This window comes from Lycium barbarum, chromosome 3, assembly GCF_019175385.1.
Source record: "Lycium barbarum isolate Lr01 chromosome 3, ASM1917538v2, whole genome shotgun sequence".
NCBI classification, from domain to species: Eukaryota; Viridiplantae; Streptophyta; class Magnoliopsida; order Solanales; family Solanaceae; genus Lycium; species Lycium barbarum.
This window is the reverse complement of record NC_083339.1, coordinates 92,929,269-92,948,209: the sequence shown is the minus strand read 5'-3', so window position 1 is coordinate 92,948,209 and position 18,941 is coordinate 92,929,269. Positions and strand designations below refer to the sequence as shown.

Sequence of the window (18,941 nt, the reverse complement as noted above, 5' to 3'; positions counted from 1 at the left end):
ACCAAGATACATGCAATTACTATTGAGTTCTATCACTACGGAAAGAATGGCAATGGAATAATAAACTCAGTTTTCAGTGACGAAACTCCAAATGCATGCACAATAGCTTAGGCAGGGTGAGCAAAATGGCTTACAAGGAAAGCAAGTAATTTTATTTTATTTTCTGCTTCACCTATAAGAGAGAGAGAAATGCCTAACTAATTCCAGATGATTCGTAAAGTAACTCTCAACAAACAATAAAGCAAGCATGTGCCTTTTTTGAGAGAAATGAGATTCTTAATTTAAAAGGCATTAGGAAGTATATCCTCTACTCCACATTTGCAAGGCTAATGCACACCACCGGTAATTCATTTCCTGAAGAAGAATACTTTTTATAGCAATGACCCAACTAGATAGTCAGTCCGAACTACTCTCTAGCCAACTGATCCCGTTGATCAAATAACTGGGAAGAAACATAGCACATTAGAGGTGAACGAAAAAAGATGTCCTCATCCAAAACATCTAAAGCTGATTCTTAGATGGAAGGGGTAAAACATGAAAGTCCACTGTAACAAATAAAGTTGCCAACTTATTTTCCCAGGATGTAAATTCCTTGCACGATGGAAGAATCCATGTGGATTCAATTAAGAAGTGAACAAGGAAAGCAAGAAATACCTACAGATGAAACAAATTAGGTGGTGTTAAAACTTGAAGACATTACTTACATGAGTTCTATATACCAGCAGGCTTCTCTGGTTTGACATAAGATTTTTACGTACTTGTCGACATTAGTGTGAGAATTTAGAGAGAATATTGAAAGCCATTGAAGCAAATGGTCCCCAGTAAAGCATAGAGTTGATCTCAGCTAGTTTTTAATTGAAGCATAGTTGACTGATTAATTGATTCAGCATTGCAGTAGCCTCCATAGATACAAATTCCAGCCACCCACACCTAGACAACTGAGTTTCCCGGTAAAACTAGTTCTTGGGTTAATATCTATGAATCCAGTGTACTCCAAAAAACCAACAAAAGCAGGAGTTCTAACATTCACTCGCTATTCTAATAGAGATAAAGTAGCCAGAATTCCTCACAAAATCAGTAATCACGAGATATCTCAAATTAAACGAACATTCAGAAACACATAAATGTGAAAACACTGTTTGCACCTATGATGACTACATACATTCAATAGCATCTGGTAACATCTTAGGAGTGCATATTGATTGAGTTGCCGTAGCGAAAGGACTTAGAGACGCCACCACAAGTAATTCATTACAAGTAGACAATTCTTTTAGATTAGGTGGATCAAATTCAAAATGAGGGGGAATACTAACTTATAGATTCTTCAAAAACCGAGCAAAATCTTACATGTATTCAGAAATTACACGGCAAAAGTTGGAAAATGAGATAAATGTGATAATGAGGAAATCATCGAATTCAACAGTGACTGAATAAAGAATAATAAAGTCTATTATTTCCTCCCAGTTCGTGAAGAGGTAAAGATAAATACGGGAAGGTTCCAGGAAGCTATTTGCCCCTAGTTAATAATGAATATTCTCAACAAGCAAAAATGAGAAAGGAGAACTCTAAGCCAGTGAAAATGGAAAGATGGTATTGCCTTGCATGCTACTAAGCAAGTCGCACAAAATAAGGTACACGCTTCACCATAACAATACTTTCAGTAAAATGCTGGAACAGAGAGTCACCCCTTAAGAGTTGTGTTAACCCGCTGTCACAACCAAACAATTCCAGCTGACGAGAGAGGAACCTTTGAGACAGCAACTGCCTACCTGTAGCGACTAGATTCAGAGTGGCGTATTAAATCAATTCTGTTAGCGCCACAAAGCTACTAAAGGGTCCCAGGCCGATATTTCATTGGCACGAGAATGGTGGCAAAAGCTGCAACATAAGACCCTGTAAGATTTTAAGTAACTATGAGCACCTAGTATTTTAAAGAAACGTATAATTTGATGGTCTAACTGATTTGCAATTGATAAATTGAAAACAAATTAAATAGAAAGTCCCTCAAGCACATGCGAAAATATCTGAAGTCCGCAATTGATAAATTGAAAACAAATTAAATAGAAAGTCCCTCAAGCACATGCGAAAATATCTGAAGTCCAAAAGTTAGAGAGAACTTTTACTTCTGAATCTTTATTTTCTTCTTTTTTTATTTATATGTTTTAATCTATAATTTCTTACCCTGTATATTGTTCCTTAGGCAGATGTTGCATATATGTTAATCAGAGATCTCATATCTAGTCAGCAAATCTCAATAGTGGTAGCATATTTTCAGTTTCAAATGTGAGGCCATATAGAATGCCTATTTCACTTGCGTAACTACAATCAAGCTCAAGCAGAAAGATCAACAGAATCTGCAAAGACATTATATGTGTCAGCGGCCCGGGGGGGAGGGGTGGGAGGTTAAGAGTGTACGCAGACCTTACCCCTACCCCCACCTTATGTAAGTGCTCTGCAATAAAGAAATGGCCATATTCCCATTCTATTGTTCCATGGACAATGATATATACTAATGACTTCGGTCAACCCACAGCAGAGAACAAAGCACTCAAAGCAAGCAACTTCGAAAATGAGTCTGATTGCACCACCGTCACTGTAAGATAATTCAAATACAACAGTGAATCCATTTTGCATGTAAACTTGTTAGGGGATCAAGAACACAACTCATTCTCTGCATTGCCTTACCCTCTATATCACCTACTATCCCCAAAAAAAATTCCCTAATCGAATAGTTCTCTGGGTCCCGATTTCACCAATTGTTTCATTCTCTTCCTAGCTTAAAAGTTTAATTGCAATTAATGGAGTTACCAAAGCAAACTTTTAACAGCAAACCAATGAAGGATAAAATAATTGGTACAAACCTAGGAAGAACCTCAAGTAACAGATTTATCAACTTAAAGCATACAACTAGGAAAGGGCTGGGAAGGAGAGTACAGAGGTTTTATCCCCTATACCCATGCCAAACTAGATAGAGCAACATAAATTATATCTCCTTGCACTTTCCATTTAAGGACCAAGGCCCAAACCTCCACCAAAACTGACAGTATAGATTCCCTGTTAACAATACACACCCGTCAACTTTCATCTTTCCATGAAATCACTTACCAAAAAGTCCTACTCATCCCCGTCACTGCTTGTTTGAGATTCTTCATCTATGCCATACATAACTTCATCTACCTCGTCATCCTCACTTTCATTCATCTGCTCCCCGAGTGTTAATGCCAGGTCTTTCTTATTATCAGCCTTCTCGATCTGTCAAAAAGTAAGAACAGATAAGGGTTCATGTTAACAGATGTAATGGACTAAGTTTCTTTTACTATTTAAGTAAACCAACCTGTGCCATTACGAGTTGCAAACGGCCAGACAACTGCAATAAAGAATTAAGGGCTGCCACCTTTGACTTGGTAAGCTGAAGAAACAAAAACGATTGAAGTGCTTAATACCTTTCAAAGTTTTTTAGTCTAACAACAGAGCAATAGTGAGTTTCGGTCATCATGAACAAATAAGAAAATCAACAACTACCGGGAGACAACGACTTATGGTGACCAATTCTTCAAAACAGTTGCAAAACAGGGGTTGATCAGGCCCGATGTTCCAGAAACCAGAGCTCAGTTGGAGATTCAATTCTTTGGAAAGTGACAAAAAATGTGACATCTATAAGCATAATATCATCTTGGTGGGACTTGGCACTCTATTTATTGCAGTTCTTAGAAATGAATATGCCTACTTACAGACATTAGTGCCAGTACTTCATCAAAGGAACTTAAAAAATTTAAAGCGTAATAGGAAATTGACTAAACCTCAAGATATGTTAAACTGTCCGATTTTAATCAGATATTGACTTCACTTACCAATCAAATGAGAACCCAAACCACTGAATACTGGAATAAAACAGGTCAAATGAAGCGGAATGGATTATTTATATGCCCGACCCCAACTACTCTCAGATTAAGCTATCAAACAAATTATGTAAATTATAAAATGACTCCCATTTTCCTTTGACTCTTTTGGTCATTTTCTCACTTGTTCGGTGATCAAACTTCAATAAGGTCTCATGACTGCTAATCTTCTTGTAGTATTGTACAAAGCAAATTATATTGCAAACTTTACAAGTCAGGAAGGATAAATGTGATTGTCCACCCAATGAGTTCCCAACTTAGCAACTCAAGGGCCACTATATTACACTTCAAATGACTCCACCAACCACCCCTGTGGAGAAAGGAGGGAGCTTTTTAAGATGACTGCAAAAATGAGTCTTCCACTTAGGTTACAAAATGTCAGTAAAATAATTGACTTACAAAAGGCATTTTCTCAATAAATCAATGGAGAGAATATGGTCCCTTGCAACAAATAGGCAGGTTTTCCGTACTAAATAAAGTGCAGTATCCCGAAAAAAATGGCACTCCATAAGGAAGTGTGCTACATGAACTCTTTGTTTACTTAGATATACCAATGGGTAACATGGGAGTTAGCAATTCACTCTTTTTAAAATTAATGGTGGTGTCTATACCACAAGATACCTGCCTGCCACTTCCCACCACTAGTATAGGTATCAAGCATCTCTATCCACCCAGTCATCAACAGATGGAAAAGAAATCACTTAATAGGCGTTTGGACATGAACTGGTTGATATTTGAAAAAAAATAGTGTTCGAAATTAAGTTGAAAAAGAATATGATAGAGTTTGCTGCATTAACATGAAGCAAAGGAAGAAATGCTGATGTATTACACTGAGAAACACTTACTTTACACCAACAAGTATTTGAATAACCACTCCTGCACTGAGAATTCCTAAATTACAGCATAACACACACTAGACAGAATAACTAATTACCGAAATAAACAGTAGCGACTTAGGAATTCAGTGACACAGTAATAAAACATTAAGATTACACGGACCTGACACTTCTAGACATTCAAGAGGCTAGACTCTCCTAAAGGATTCCCTTTTTTTAAAAAAAAAAATGTTCTTCCCGTAACTGCCCTCCACCCCTTTCTCCAGAAAAAACCACCCAGTACAAGTAACTGTCTAGACAGTTACTAACTTTTCAGTGTGTTATTTTTGGCCCTCCTGGAATGCGTTTTAATAACATGAGGCTCATTATTACCCTCCCCTATCAGAGTCACCTTGTCCTCAAGGTGAAAGTTAGGAAATGTAGATCAATGACGGCAGTCCTCCAAAGTATTCTCAAATTCGGGCAGGTTTTTCACTTGATTAACACCTCCTGGTTACCATTAATTAGCTTCCTAATCTGTCTCACCGCTTCAGGTTCCATTTGAAGCTCCAATTCTGTAGTAAGAAATGGAGGTAGGTCTTGACTAGGAGTAGTTGGTAGTAGGCTTTGTCTCAGCTGTAAAATATGAAACACCGAGTGAATGCGTGCTCCAACATGTAACTCCAATCGATAAGCTACAGGACCAATCTTCTCTAGAATCTTGATAGGACCATAAAAGCGGAGACTAAGTTATTCATTGATCTTCTTAGCCAAAGAGCGTAGTTTGTAGGGCCGAAGTTTTAGATACACCATTTCTCCGACCTCAAAGTTCACTTCCCTACGATGTATGTCAGCTTGACTCTTCATTCTTTGTTGTGCTTGTACCAGATGATCTTTGAGTTCAGTCAAGATCAAATTTCTAGTGTGCACTTGTTCATTTACTTCTTCCGCTGCAAAAACGGTGTCATCCATTTGAAAAATTGATGGTGGATCCGTCCCATATAATGCTTTAAAAAGCGTCATGCCCGCAGATCTGTTAAAGGATGTATCAAACCAATACTCAGCCCAGGCTAGCTAGTGGAACCATGCTTAGGATTTTCTCCAGCCATACAACGAAGATACGTCTCCAAACTCCTATTCACCACCTCCGTTTGCCCATCGGTCTCTGGATGGTATGCGGAATTATATTGTAATGTAGTTCCGGCCATTTTGAACAGCTCCCTCCAAAGTTGGCTAATGAATACACGGTCACGATCAGGCACAATACATTTAGGAAAACCATGCAATTTAACCACTTCCTTAGTGAAAATAGCAGCCACATCTATAGCATTAAAAGGGTGAGGAAGTGGAATAAAGTCTGCTTACTTAGTAGGACGGTCAACCACAACAATATAGTACCAAATTTATGAGATTTAGGAAGGCCAGTAATGAAGTCCATACTTACATCCTCCACACATAATGAGGTATGGGTAAAAATTGAAGTAATCCAGCTAGACTCACAGTTTGAGACTTGTTCTTTTGACAAATTTCACACTTGGCAACGAAGTCTGCATATCCCTCTTCATACCTTCAATATTCTCAGATAGCCTCTCATATGTGCGAAGATACCCCGAATGACCTCCTATTAGAGAAGAGATGGAACTCCTTCAACGGCCCTGGTATTCTAGATGATCCTTTTGGCAAAACCAAACGTCCCTTAAATAATAGACATCCATTCTTCAAGCTGTATTTGTCATCTGCTTGCTGTCCGGAGATAAACTTTTGCAAAATGGTAGTCATTTTGCTGTCTCATTGTACTTCTTGGTCCCATTCCTCCTTATCTTCATACTTCCAAACCAAAAAGGCATATAACTCTGCAGGTTCCCCCTTCTGGACAATGCATCAGCCACTTTATTTTCACCACCTCTTTGTACTTGATCTCAAACTTATAACTCATGAGTTTGGAAACCCATTTCTGCTGATTCTCATCCATAACTCGCTGTTCCAACAAGAATTTAAGGGCTTTTTGGTCAGTTTTAATGATGAAATGATGACCCATCAAGTAGTGATTCCATCTCTTGACGGCTAACACAATGCCCATTAGCTCCCGTTCATACACCGAGCATTGTCTTGCTCTAGAAGAAAGCATTCGACTAAAATATGCAATAAGTTTACCTTTTTGCATTAAAACTGCACCAACACCACATCCTGAAGCATCAACTTCAATTATAAAAGGTTGAGAAAATTCCCACATCACTAAGACAGGCACTTGAGTCATAGCCATCTTCAATGCTTCGAATGCTTGTTGAGCTCGTTCTCCCCACAGAAAATCATCTTTTTTAATAAATCAGTTAAAGGGGCAGCAATCTTACCATAATTTTTGACAAACTTTCTATAGTACCCTGTGAGTCCCAAAGATCCCCGCAAAGACTTGATATCTCTAGGAACTAGCCAAGATATCATACTCTCAGTCTTGGAAGGATGTGCTTGCACTCCTTCAGAGGAGATGATATGACCCAAATATTCCAGTTTACGTTGCCAAACATGCACTTCTTGTTGATTATCAGCTGGTCTGTTTGAGAATATCTAAAGCAATCTTCAGTTGTTTCAGATGAGAAGCATAGTCTCTACTGTAAATGAAAAATATCATCAAAGAGAACTAAATTAAATTTCTGAAAATGTTCCCTAAAAATATCATTCATCAATGACTGAAAAGTGCATTGATCAAGCAAAAATGGCATGACCATAGACTCATAATGTCCCTGATGGGAGCGAAGGCTGTGTTCGCTTCATCTCCGGTTTGAATGTGAATCTGATGATAACCTGACTAGGGATCCAACTTGGTAAATATAGTGGCTCCACCTAGCTCTTCCAATAGCTCATCAACGCATGGTATTGAAAATTTATCAAGGATTGTGATGTCATTAAGAGCTTGGAAATCTATGCAAAAATGCCAACTTCCATCCTTTTTCTTAACGAGTAATACCGGATTATAATATGGACTACTACTAGCCCTAATGATTCCAGCAGCCAACATCTCCTTCACTAAATGCTCATCTCAACTTTTTTTAGAATGAGGATATCGATATGGACTAATGTTAGTGGTTGTTTTCCAGATTGAATAGTAATAGCATGATCCTGAGAACGGTGTGGTGGTAGACCCGAAGCTTGCGCACACACTTCTGGATAACAACTCAATCTTTTTTGATGTAATAGTTGTTTCACCTTCATTCAGTGTTGTCAAAGGCGCGCTTAAGCCCTGAAGCGAGGCTCAAAACAGGTTGAGCGCTTCGCCTCGCTTTATGTACACTTCAGTGTCATCATCAAGGCTCTAAGACATACTTTTCCTTGCCAATGAGCCTCTCTTGAAGAGGTGACACTAGATAATTTATATTTAACTTTAGCGTAATGTTTTTACAGTTTCTTTGTCCATATATTTGTCATTCATGCTTGTTATTATTAGTCTTGGTATAAACATATATATATTTGTTTTTTTGCACCATTGCGCCTTTCTTAATTAAAGCCCGCGCTTTATTTGACCCTTGCGCTTAAAACCCCAGCTGACCTTAGAGCTTTTTTGCGCTTTTTGCTTTTGATAACACTGCCTTCATTTACTGTTACATGATTCGACTCAATCAAGAATCCCAAATTTCCTTTCTTTAACGGATTATTCATTGCTCTTAGTGACACTACTGCTCGAACCATAGCTGGATCCCCTCGAAGCGACACCAATCTTCCTGCGTCTTTGAATTTCATGTGAGAAGTTTCTAGTTTACCCTCATCTCACATAAGTGGCTAGCCATTCCATCTCCAACCACATCAGTTCCACTCAAGTCAAACAAAAAATAATGTTGGTGAATTTGCTGCGTCTTTGAATTTCATGTGAGAAGTTTCCAGTTTACCCTCATCTCACCAAAAGTGGCTAGCCATTCCATCTCCAACCACATCAATTCCACTCACGTCAAACAAAAAATAATGTTGGTGAATTTGTACTCCTTGCACATCCAACCTCACCCCTTTGCATACTTCATTCCCATCAACCTGTTGACCATTACCAATTGCTACTTCAAATTTGTTGGTCTTCTCAATAAGTAAATGTAGATGATGAGCAAGCCCGGAAGATATAAAATTGTGGGTAGCTCTGTTGTCCACCGAAACTATCACGTCGTGCCCATGAATTTTTCCCACAAGTTTCATTGTTCATCTTCCTGTAAAGCCCACTATTGAATTCATATTCAACACCATCATTGTAGCCTTTTGTTCTCCTTCATTTACATCATCTCCTGCAACCTCAAGGAGTTCTTCTGTTTCCTCTTCATCTGTGTTGGATTCCTCTGAAATAATGAAGAGGTTGAGCTGCCTATTTTTACGACGATGGTTAGGGCCAAATTTTTCATCACATCTGAAACATAACCCTAACTCTCTTTTTCAAGCAATTTCTGATTTAGATAGCCTTCTGAATCGGCCCTCGGATTTTGCTGAAGAGGACGCATTAAAGCCAGTTGATTTGCTGCAATATTCATTTGCGAATCAATGTTGTGTCCTGCTGCTCCGGCTCACATGTTTCAAGTATGTGTGACCCAAGAGTAATTGGGTCTAAACACTACTTGTTTATTGCTTGAACTGCCTCTCTTTGGTTCAGATTTGAACCCTTGAACTTGCTCCAAAATAGAATTTCGATCCTCCACCTTTTGAGCCATCTCCATTATCTCCCTCAATGTTTGAGCCCGTAAAAGCATTACTTCTGCTCAAATTTCCTCCTTAAGACCATTCAAAAACACTCAAGATAACAACCCATCAGACTCTTCCCTCATAGATGCTGACACCTTCCCAAATTCTTCACGAAATGATGCAACAGTGGTGACCTGCTTTAGCCCCATTAAGACAGCATACCGGTTGCTCATCTGGGAATGATGAAATCGATTCTGCAACTCCCTTTTGAAAACTTCCCAGGTTGATATTAGTTGCCTAGACTCTAACCAATAATACCAATTTAAGGCTTTTCCTTCCAAACAAACACCGAAACATCATTCACTGCAAAGTATCGTTTCGCTCTAAAAATCCATCCCAAAGGGTCCTCTCCTTCAGAAACTGGTAGTTGTAGTTCCCGAAATTTCTTCCCATCTTTTTCTCCAGCCAAGTTAACATTGCTTCCCTCTTCTTGGTTTCCCGTGGATCTGGTTTGAGAATGGGATGCTTCTTCCATCACATATTTTCCCTCGTTCTTCAATTCTCGCAAGAGACTCTTTTCTTGAAACCATCCTTCCAATTTTCTTGACATCTTCTCTTACCCCTATCAAATTAGTCTCGACTTGTTCAACCCGTCCCTCCATTTTACTCACCATGCCTGAACGTTACTGCTCTGATACCAAATTTGATGAAGTTTGTTGCATTATCATGAAATAAAAGGAACAAATGTTGATGTATTACACTGAGAAACACTTTACACCACCAAGTATTTGAATAACCCCTCCAATACTGAGAATTCCTAAATTACAGCATAAAATACACTAGAAAGAATAACAAATTACTCTAAAAAACCGTAGCGATGTAGGAATTCAGTGACACGGTAATAAAGCATTAAGGTTACACCGATCTGACACTTCTAGACATTCGAGAGGCTAGACTCTCCTAAAGGATTCCCTTTTTTCTAAAAATGCTCTTCCCGTAACTACCCTGCACCCCTTCATCCAGAAAAAACCACCCAGTACAAGTAACTTGCTAGATAGTTACTAACTTTTCAGTGTGTTATTTTTGCGCCTCCTAGAATACATTTTAATAACATGAGGCTCATCAGAATATTTGGAAGTTGAAGTTCTGTTTGGACATGAAAGCACAGTTGAAGCTTTGTGCATAAAAACTTGAAAAACTTTAAAAAAAAATTACTCCTAAAACCTATCTTTCAAACTTCAAGTTCCATTCCAAGTCCTGTAATATAGATGAGGAACACCATGATCCTGCCATCATCACAATTTTTACTACAGCCATGACCATAGGCTACCTCAACACACAAAATAACCAATATTTTTGTATAGATGTGTTGATACCATGGTTTTGAGCTGAGGGTCTATCCGAAACAGCCTCTGTACCTCCTAAGGTAGGGGTAAGGTCTGCATACGCACTACCCTCCCCAGGCCCCACTTGTGGGGTTACACTGGGTATGTTGTTGTTGTAACGGTCATCAGCCTCCCTCCCGACGCAAGATTAGATATTAGTTTTTTCCTTGACAAACTTTTTTTCATAACTCAACATAGCTATGAAACCTTCCTCCTCCATAACATAACATCTGGAAAACTGTGTCTCTTTGATATGTAAAGTGGTAACAATCATCACATTAAGTTGGGAAAACAAAAGGAAGTAATTTATCAAAAAGATAGATCAAAAACAAGATTATAGAAAACATGAAATCATCGACAACTTGGAACCCCCAAAGTAATCCCATAATTTTCCCAGCAACAGTAGCACTGTGGCAGCATATCCTACCTTGTTCAAGGAGTCCAGAAGAGGCGTCAGTGGTTCCTGTGATGTAACAAATTCATTGTGGTTCACCAATACACAACATGTCCATGGAAGAACATGTGTTCCCATGCTTGATCTGCAAAAAAGAAAATACATGCAAAACCAAGAAAGAATTATGATATGCATAAAGCTTTAGCTATCAATAACTAAACGGTCTCTCCAACTGGAGAATGATTCGTTCTGCCAAATAAAGCAAGAACTAGCCTTTTTGCATAGTTACAGGAGCGCGAAATTCTCATATGAATTTCCAAATCTATCTCAAATTGTGGCAATGATTAGTTATGCAACATTGTGTTTAAAGATGTCCATAAAGAAAAAATTAGCAATTTTTAGACAGTTATATGAAATTTTTCCAATATGATTCCAAAATCCTAACCTAACCGAGAAATTCCCGAGGGCAGGTGCATTGTTCGAAACTCGGTGGATAATAGGCCTACCCCTCTACCCTTCTTCACTAATAAACCAGGTTCTCTCTACCCTTCTTCACTTAAATACCAGGCTTTCGCAAGTGCCAGGTTCAAGCACATGACGTACACCTAACTGCACATCATGCACTGCACACCTACCACTAGCTCAAAGCTGTGGAGCTATTTGTTGGTAGTATTTTCACGCAATTTCTTTCAATTTTATCTCAAATATTCAAATGATTTATGTCCAAGAACATTCAGTGGAATTAGTTTCACCTCCAGGAATTGAACCAGGCCATTCTTTTAGGGAATTAATTCACAAAAGAGTGCCAATTTTTGTAGTGCGTTTCTTTTTTCCCTAAAGTGGGGGTAGGAGAGAGGGGGGGGGGGGGGGGGGGGGAATGCAGTGCATCACCACTCTTGACATACAATATGGGGTCAAAGAATACAATCTCCTTCAAGAGTTTGAAGATCCCACCTGGACTGCCATGCAGCCACCAAGGCCTTCAATAAGTTGTAAGCATCATGTGGTTGCATGGATAAAACAGCTGCTTTCATCTGCGTTCAATGAATACAGTTGATAACAAATTATTCCAGATATGGTAACATAAAAAGTGACCAAATCAGACCCAAAAGTATCATCAGTACTCCAAGAGATACGGACCTTCTTCTGTGGCATAATAGCATCAACACTTGTTCCTTTCAAAATCTTAGCATCAAGAATTGAGCTAGGCGAGAGATCATAGTCACTGCTAATTATACCTATGGATCTTAACTGGTCCTCCATGCAAAGTGTGACCTCATCTTCACCTTGTTTACCAATGACAGCTGTATATAGCAGTAAAGCAAAAGCTCCCATGTTCAGAAGTAAGCATTTAGGTATCATCTTGATTGTATTTTGGAGACAAAAGGATAAACACAAAAAAGTTAATTGAAACAATGTTCTGACAATCCATAAAATCGTGACGAGAGAACTATAAGAGTGATGGAAAACTTCCCGAGTTCCAACAAAATATCATATGAGGTCAAATAACTTACTCTTCACTAGTAGTAAAGTACTGATGAAATGAGAAGAAAGTTTCTCGTGCACATTTGAGTTGAAAAATAAATATTCAGCTCAAAAGCACTATGGTCAGATCATGGATCACAAGTCTCGAATGATGAATAACCCGAATAAAGCAGGGATTTGGAAGCAGTAGAGAATCTCAAATGAGTGTTGTTTGCTACAACCTACAATTCCGGCATGGAGTAACCAGTTTTATCTGGAGTTCTAATCTATAAGATTTTTTCCTCTTAGGGAACTTAACCTACAATTCCGGCAGTGAGTAACCCCCTTATCAGCAGTTCTAATCTATAAGATTCTTCCTCTTAGGGATTGGCAATGCGCCTTGAAATCAAGATATACAACCACCGCAAGTTCAAAAAAGGTGTAACATATCGTACAGACACAAGAAGACGGTGTGCCTACAAAACCAAGATATCACAAAAATTGGGTTATACCTTTGCTAACTGTGGGCTTAATTCCAGTCTCCAGGCCAACCTGGTCAAGAATCTTACGCAAAGGAAGTAAGGCGCCCTCTGCATTTGCACGATCTAGAGCAGTAACTGTTGAATGCAAAAAAAAATGTTAGGACACACCTGTATCAAAATTGCAAATTGATCATCACATTTAAATCTTTGCGCTTCTTAACCTTTAAAACTGAAAGCAAATAGCACTTTCTCCTTCCTTCGAAAATGAATAGATGTTCGAAAAAGTAATGTTGCAGTTACCATTTATCAATGTAACTGTCTCAGTAAAAGTATGCTGAAACATCTCAAACATCACCTCATACCTATGCTTATTAAATGAACACCAAAATCAAACACAACTTGGAGCTTAAAGATTACACAGGAGGAAAGATATTAAAAGTACATAATGGCACTGGACGACTGTCATCTCAAGGCTTCCGACAATTTTTCTTTGTAACTAATATGGTATAAGATTGTATTAGATGGGCGCAAAGAATACCAAAAGGGGCTAGAAACAAGAATGCGGTGGTGGATTGGACCTACTTTTATCCTAGACATTTTCAACTAATAAAACTTAAACAGACCATTCAAAAGGATTCATTGGGCTCCTCCACATACGTGGCCATAGATTAGGAGGTTGATATCTCTAACAATCTGGAGAATACGTTAAGGGAGGAAAGAACATGTAGAAATTAGCCGCGTGGAAAGAAATGAAAAATGCATTAAATTTTGGGAGGGAATAGCAAATTTGCTGATATAAAAGGATAAGATTCCCAAAACATCAACATCGCCATGCCAAATCTGTCAGCGATTTGATTCTCAAATAAGGGGTTCGATAATGCCATGTTTTGACATAGAAATTAGAAAAGACAGGGGAGGCAAGTGCAGAGGAAGGAGGAGAGAATGTTACTCTGACTCTGGGTGTTGGATGCTTGTTTAGATTTGCGAGATTGACTGAAGGGTAGAAGGATCCCGTCAAGTGAACTTTTTAATTTGATATCCACTCCAGGATGCACCATAACTTTTTCAAATGATGGTTTTATCAACAAGCCATATGCAACAAACATATGACTGGAACCAGATGTGCCAATAGATTGCAATTTTGCTGAAAAAATACTATGCACGGCTTCTTTATGTTTCTTTAGTATTTTCTCATCTAAAGATGCGCGTATTTTTGTGGGCTTCCCATTATGCAATTCCTCAAAGTTCTTTCCATGCCAAAAGTAGCAAACACCAATTTCTGAAATGGCCAAAACACCTAAACTTGTATCATTTTCATCTCCAGATTTAATGCAGTAACTATCCAAAAAGATAGCAGGGTGATCCATTGCAAGCAAGCAGCATGCTGATTTCTTTTTGGTACCGTCTAACTTCCAAACTGCTACATGTCGGTCACCAACAGCAGAAGAAAGAACATGTCTTCCATCTTCAGAGAAAACCATACACCGAACAGCTCCCTAATACAAAAAGGAGAAAAGAAATAAGGTGACTCGCAAGGATGGTAATAGAAGTGTTCTGCAGTCTGTATCAACTTCACTTAATCACAAAGAAATGCATCAAAAGGCAGGGATATAAAAGACTAAAGGAAAAATCATAACACTCACAGGGTGGCCTGAAAACTTCTGGAGCTTTTTGTCATCCAAGCAATTGAATATTTTCAACTGAGAAGTTGCTGTTGCTAATATTTTCCCATCTGGCTAGACATAAAGCCACAGGAGGAACCAGTGTCAGCAGAACCAAATTAAGCATAGAATGTGGGTGCTACAAGAAAACAACTACAGGAACGCTTACACGAGATAGAGGGGGAAGGAGGACAAATGGACTAATGACATGTATCCAGAACATATAGTGATCTAAATATAACACTGGAAGAACATTGCTAATTTTTATTTTTAAAAAAGCTGGTCATTTTATTTTTGATCAAGTAACAGATGTCCATATACAAGGGGTATACCAAAAAGTAAAGAATCTACAAAAAGATATGATTCTCTACAAACTCCACCCAATCTTCTATACAACAAGGAACTTGATGGGTGCAAGAAAAGAAAATAAGGGATCAGAGACTACTCCTAAGTCTCTCAACTGGAAAAAAAAAACTCGATTCTACCCCCTCAAAAGCTCTCCTATTTCTCTCTCTCCACTCAGGGAATCTTGTATCATTGTCGGGAGCACTCCATTTTGCATCAAAAAAGGGACAAGTGTAAAAGATGCCACTGGTTCAGTTACTAATCCAGATTGACTAAAATGCAAGATAATTAAAATGTAGCCATCATCGTCGACAATGAACATTTACAGGTACAAACCTGACGAAACGGATAAAGATGATATTGCTTTAGTGGAAGCTTTAAACTTATGCAGCAAGTTCCCCGACATGGAGTCAATTTTGCAAACCAGTCCATCAGCACCAGCCGTGTAAATGAATGAACCATGTGAAGGGAATGAGATGGCGTTTACACCGCTGCTCATTGCAATAAAAACAGGGGTGATATGTCATATCATAATCTTACTATATGATAAAATCCCATACATAAATATAGAAAAATGCACCTTTGAACTATGAGAATGATAAATGTAAAAAGAACAGAGACAAGCTTCAAGATGGAGACAGTACAAGTGGCATGATCTACAGGTCATTACTACTTCTGAGAATAACTTTTATCACAATGAGCTCTGCTTTACTTTCACAACTTTAGGATACGAAAGAACTGAACAACTAATGACAAGCGAAAAACAAGACTAAAACATGAGAGAAAAATTATTTCCATCAGAATGGCAAGAACAGACAAAGATTCATCCAAAATCTCTTCTTCAAACGTAGACATATGTGCTAGACATCAAACTCCGAGCATCTATATTTATACTTGCTGATTGCTATCTAAAGCTATTCTACGTTTTCTTCGTAATGCGTCCTACACCTCGCGTTGAAGCACTTATATAATTGACCAATCCTATGTCCAACACATAGTACCTGCTACCTATTGCTGGTGGGAGGTAGCAGGTATCTAGTGGATTTAGTCGAGGTGCGCGCAAGCTGACCCGGACACCACGATTATCAAAAAGAAAAAAAAAATGTCCAACACATAGTATGCAAGAGAACACATAAAAGAAAGCTTCACATGAAATATAGTAATATACCATTCTTTCTACAAGTCAAGATAATTTTAATTAGTATGAGTTTTGGCAAGCACTCACCCAGGATGGCAATCAGTAAATCTCCATTTTAGATGACCTGCAGACACATCTAGAGCCAAAACATCACCACTGCCTGTACCTAAGACCAATAATGAAGTTCCAAGCTTCCTTTTTTTCTGACCAACCAGTAAAATAGCTACTCGTTAAAAAAATAAGTAGAACTAGTAATACATATATGTTTTTTTTTTCTGGCAGTGAATTTCACCTTTGGGTGACATGAAAACCAGTTCATGCAAGTATAATCCATAGAAAGGTGACCTCCTCCTCCTCCTCCTCCTGGCTTAGTAAACAAGCTTTCAGTTGAGACAATATCTGCAAACTCGACCTGTACCTGACCCTTCACTGTATCCCATATCTGAAACCAAATGGTAAATACTTATGAATAAAAATGTGAAATTGCTTAATATGACTGAGTATTATTTAGAGGAATATACATACTTTGATACGGCCGTCCCCAGAAGTGATAACAAAGAAGTCCAAAGAGGGACTAAAACAAGTCAAAATGTCCCTTATATTTGTTGTGCCCATTGTTTGCTCAAAGGGAAACTTATTTAGGGTAAAAACTCTGAGCTGCTGGACGGGAGGTGGCCGGTGAGAAGAGGAAGTAGAAAGGTCAGGCGGGGCTCTAGGGGAGGGTAATATAGCACGCTCCAATATTTTGGGGTTTTGCTCCAATATTAAAGTTTGTCGAAAAAAAATAAAAAAACTTTTATAAAAAGAAGGAAACAAAGATTGTCTCTTGCTTTTAAGGTCCGGTCAATGAATCTTTAAAAACCCAATTGTACCTTACCCAACATCTATAATTGTACCGATGAAAGAGTCCGCAACTTAAATGGCCAAAAAGTGAGATTTTGATTAACATAACCCACAAAAAAAGGTTATAAAAGTAACTTTTGTGCATAAAATTAGTGCGCAGAAGTAGATAATTGTGACGAATTAACTGCTATTGCGCACTAATTTTGTGCGCAAAAGGGGTTAGTTTTATTTTCCTCACACTTTCTATAATTTCAAAGTTTTGAAATTCACGTTTTTTTCATACTTTAACCAAAGATTTATCATGTCTCAAAACTCCAGAATGTCAATATTTTATATAGAACCTGATATTTTTTTCTGCGAACAATAATATAGGCTCAATACATCAAATATACCTAAACGCTTAGATCGTCATTTTAGGGGTTGTAAAGCGTCCCGAAGTAAGTTTTGTTTGGAAAATTGTTATCGTTAGGTTTAAGTGTTATTTTATAAGATTTTGATTTAAGCGTTTTATTGTTTAGTCTAGACATTACTTTATTTCGAATATGTCGAGATTTTTTTTATAATTAATTTAGAACGTCGCACGAGTTATTAATAAACGATAATAAAGACTAAGCTCCACATGAGAGCCTTTTAAATAAAGGCTAAAAAGGCACTCATCAGTCAGCTCATAACTAATTATCATTAAGAAAATAATACCAAAAAATATAATATTAATATAAAATGTACAATTTATTTACATATACACAATCTCTAATGGATCCCACATGTGGGAGCCTTTAGAGTAACCTTAGGCCTAAGGCGATCCCCACCACCCTCACCATCATCTCCATCCCCCTTCTTCCTCTTAATAATAGGATGTTCTATGTCATGATCATCCTTTCTTGCGCCCTTGAGCATAATATGCTTCTTCTGGGGTCTACGTGCGCTATGTAAGGTCAGAATCTCATCAGCATTAGGGACGGGTCCATTTCATCAGCAGACGAGTCTATAGGCGCAGAAGGATGAACCTGAAATAACAAATAAACAATTAGTATTAATTTTAATTTAGATTTAATTAATACATTACTTGTTGGTAAAAAAATCAAACCTGTGTGTCGACGGGCTCCTAAGAGGGCTCCTGAGCTGGCTCCTCAGCGGTCTCCCAAGCGGACTCCTGAGCGGGCCCCGGAGCCGGAGCTGTAGATGGGGCCGAAGCTGGAGCTGGAGCTTGATCCTAAGAAATGGAAAACTATATAATAATTAGTATAAGTATTTTAATTTGTTAAAATAATTATTTTAAACACTTACATCTTGGCTCTGAAATATGTCGAAGTCCATGAATGTATAGTCGTACTCTAGCTCCTTGCCACCTTGTAGATCACGAACTGGCCGCTCACCCTATGGATGACTAACTGCGGCTGGGCTGACACTGATGCCTCTACTGATCCCCAGTCTATGTGATCTGAATATAGCTTAGCCGGCGAATATAGAGGTGGCGACGGTCGATAAGAAGCCGACAGGCGCTCTGGAGTCGACGGATGCTGCTGGCTGGAGCGGGAACGATTGCATGCTCGTCAGGCTCATCTACTAGACGGAGGCCTCCACCGCCACCACCTCGGCCACCAGCCCCTGTGGCCCCACCCCCTCTGTCACCAGCCGCTCTACCCCTACCCCCTCGGCCACCAACCCCTCTGCCCCTACCCCACGGCCACCACCACCTCTATCACCACCGCCTCCACGAGCACGACCACGACCGCTCGCTGCCTGATACGGGATCTCTAGAACACGCTCATGGATAAGTCTGAGCTCTTGTGATTGTCGCATACCACTACCGGCTAGCTCAACTATCCAGGTTACAAATCCCGTTGTCTCGGGGGAATCCATAT

The 18,941-nt window shown here is 38.8% G+C and overlaps 1 protein-coding gene across 4 annotated transcripts; it reads right to left on the bottom strand.

Moving 5' to 3' along the window:
* Positions 1-1,374: 1,374 nt before the first annotated feature.
* Positions 1,375-17,048, bottom strand: LOC132631616 (uncharacterized). Of its 4 annotated transcripts, XR_009578918.1 has the most exons (14): positions 16,759-17,046; positions 16,526-16,675; positions 16,321-16,436; positions 15,432-15,586; positions 14,733-14,821; positions 14,039-14,585; positions 13,120-13,224; positions 12,284-12,447; positions 12,098-12,177; positions 11,177-11,288; positions 3,335-3,409; positions 3,106-3,252; positions 2,439-2,593; positions 1,375-1,893 (listed from the first exon to the last, which is right to left on the bottom strand). XR_009578918.1 is itself a non-coding variant. In XM_060347245.1 (13 exons), the coding sequence occupies exons 1-12, from the start codon at positions 16,846-16,848 to the stop codon at positions 3,115-3,117; spliced, it is 1,821 nt and encodes a 606-aa protein (XP_060203228.1). In that variant the 5' UTR covers positions 16,849-17,045; the 3' UTR covers positions 1,375-1,878; positions 3,106-3,114. The 4 variants fall into 4 exon arrangements, 3 of the variants coding, with proteins under 3 accessions (XP_060203228.1, XP_060203227.1, XP_060203229.1); XM_060347245.1 differs by lacking the exon at positions 2,439-2,593 and having other exon boundaries at positions 1,375-1,878; positions 16,759-17,045; XM_060347244.1 differs by lacking the exon at positions 2,439-2,593 and having other exon boundaries at positions 16,759-17,042.
* Between the last annotated feature and the right edge of the window lie 1,893 nt (positions 17,049-18,941).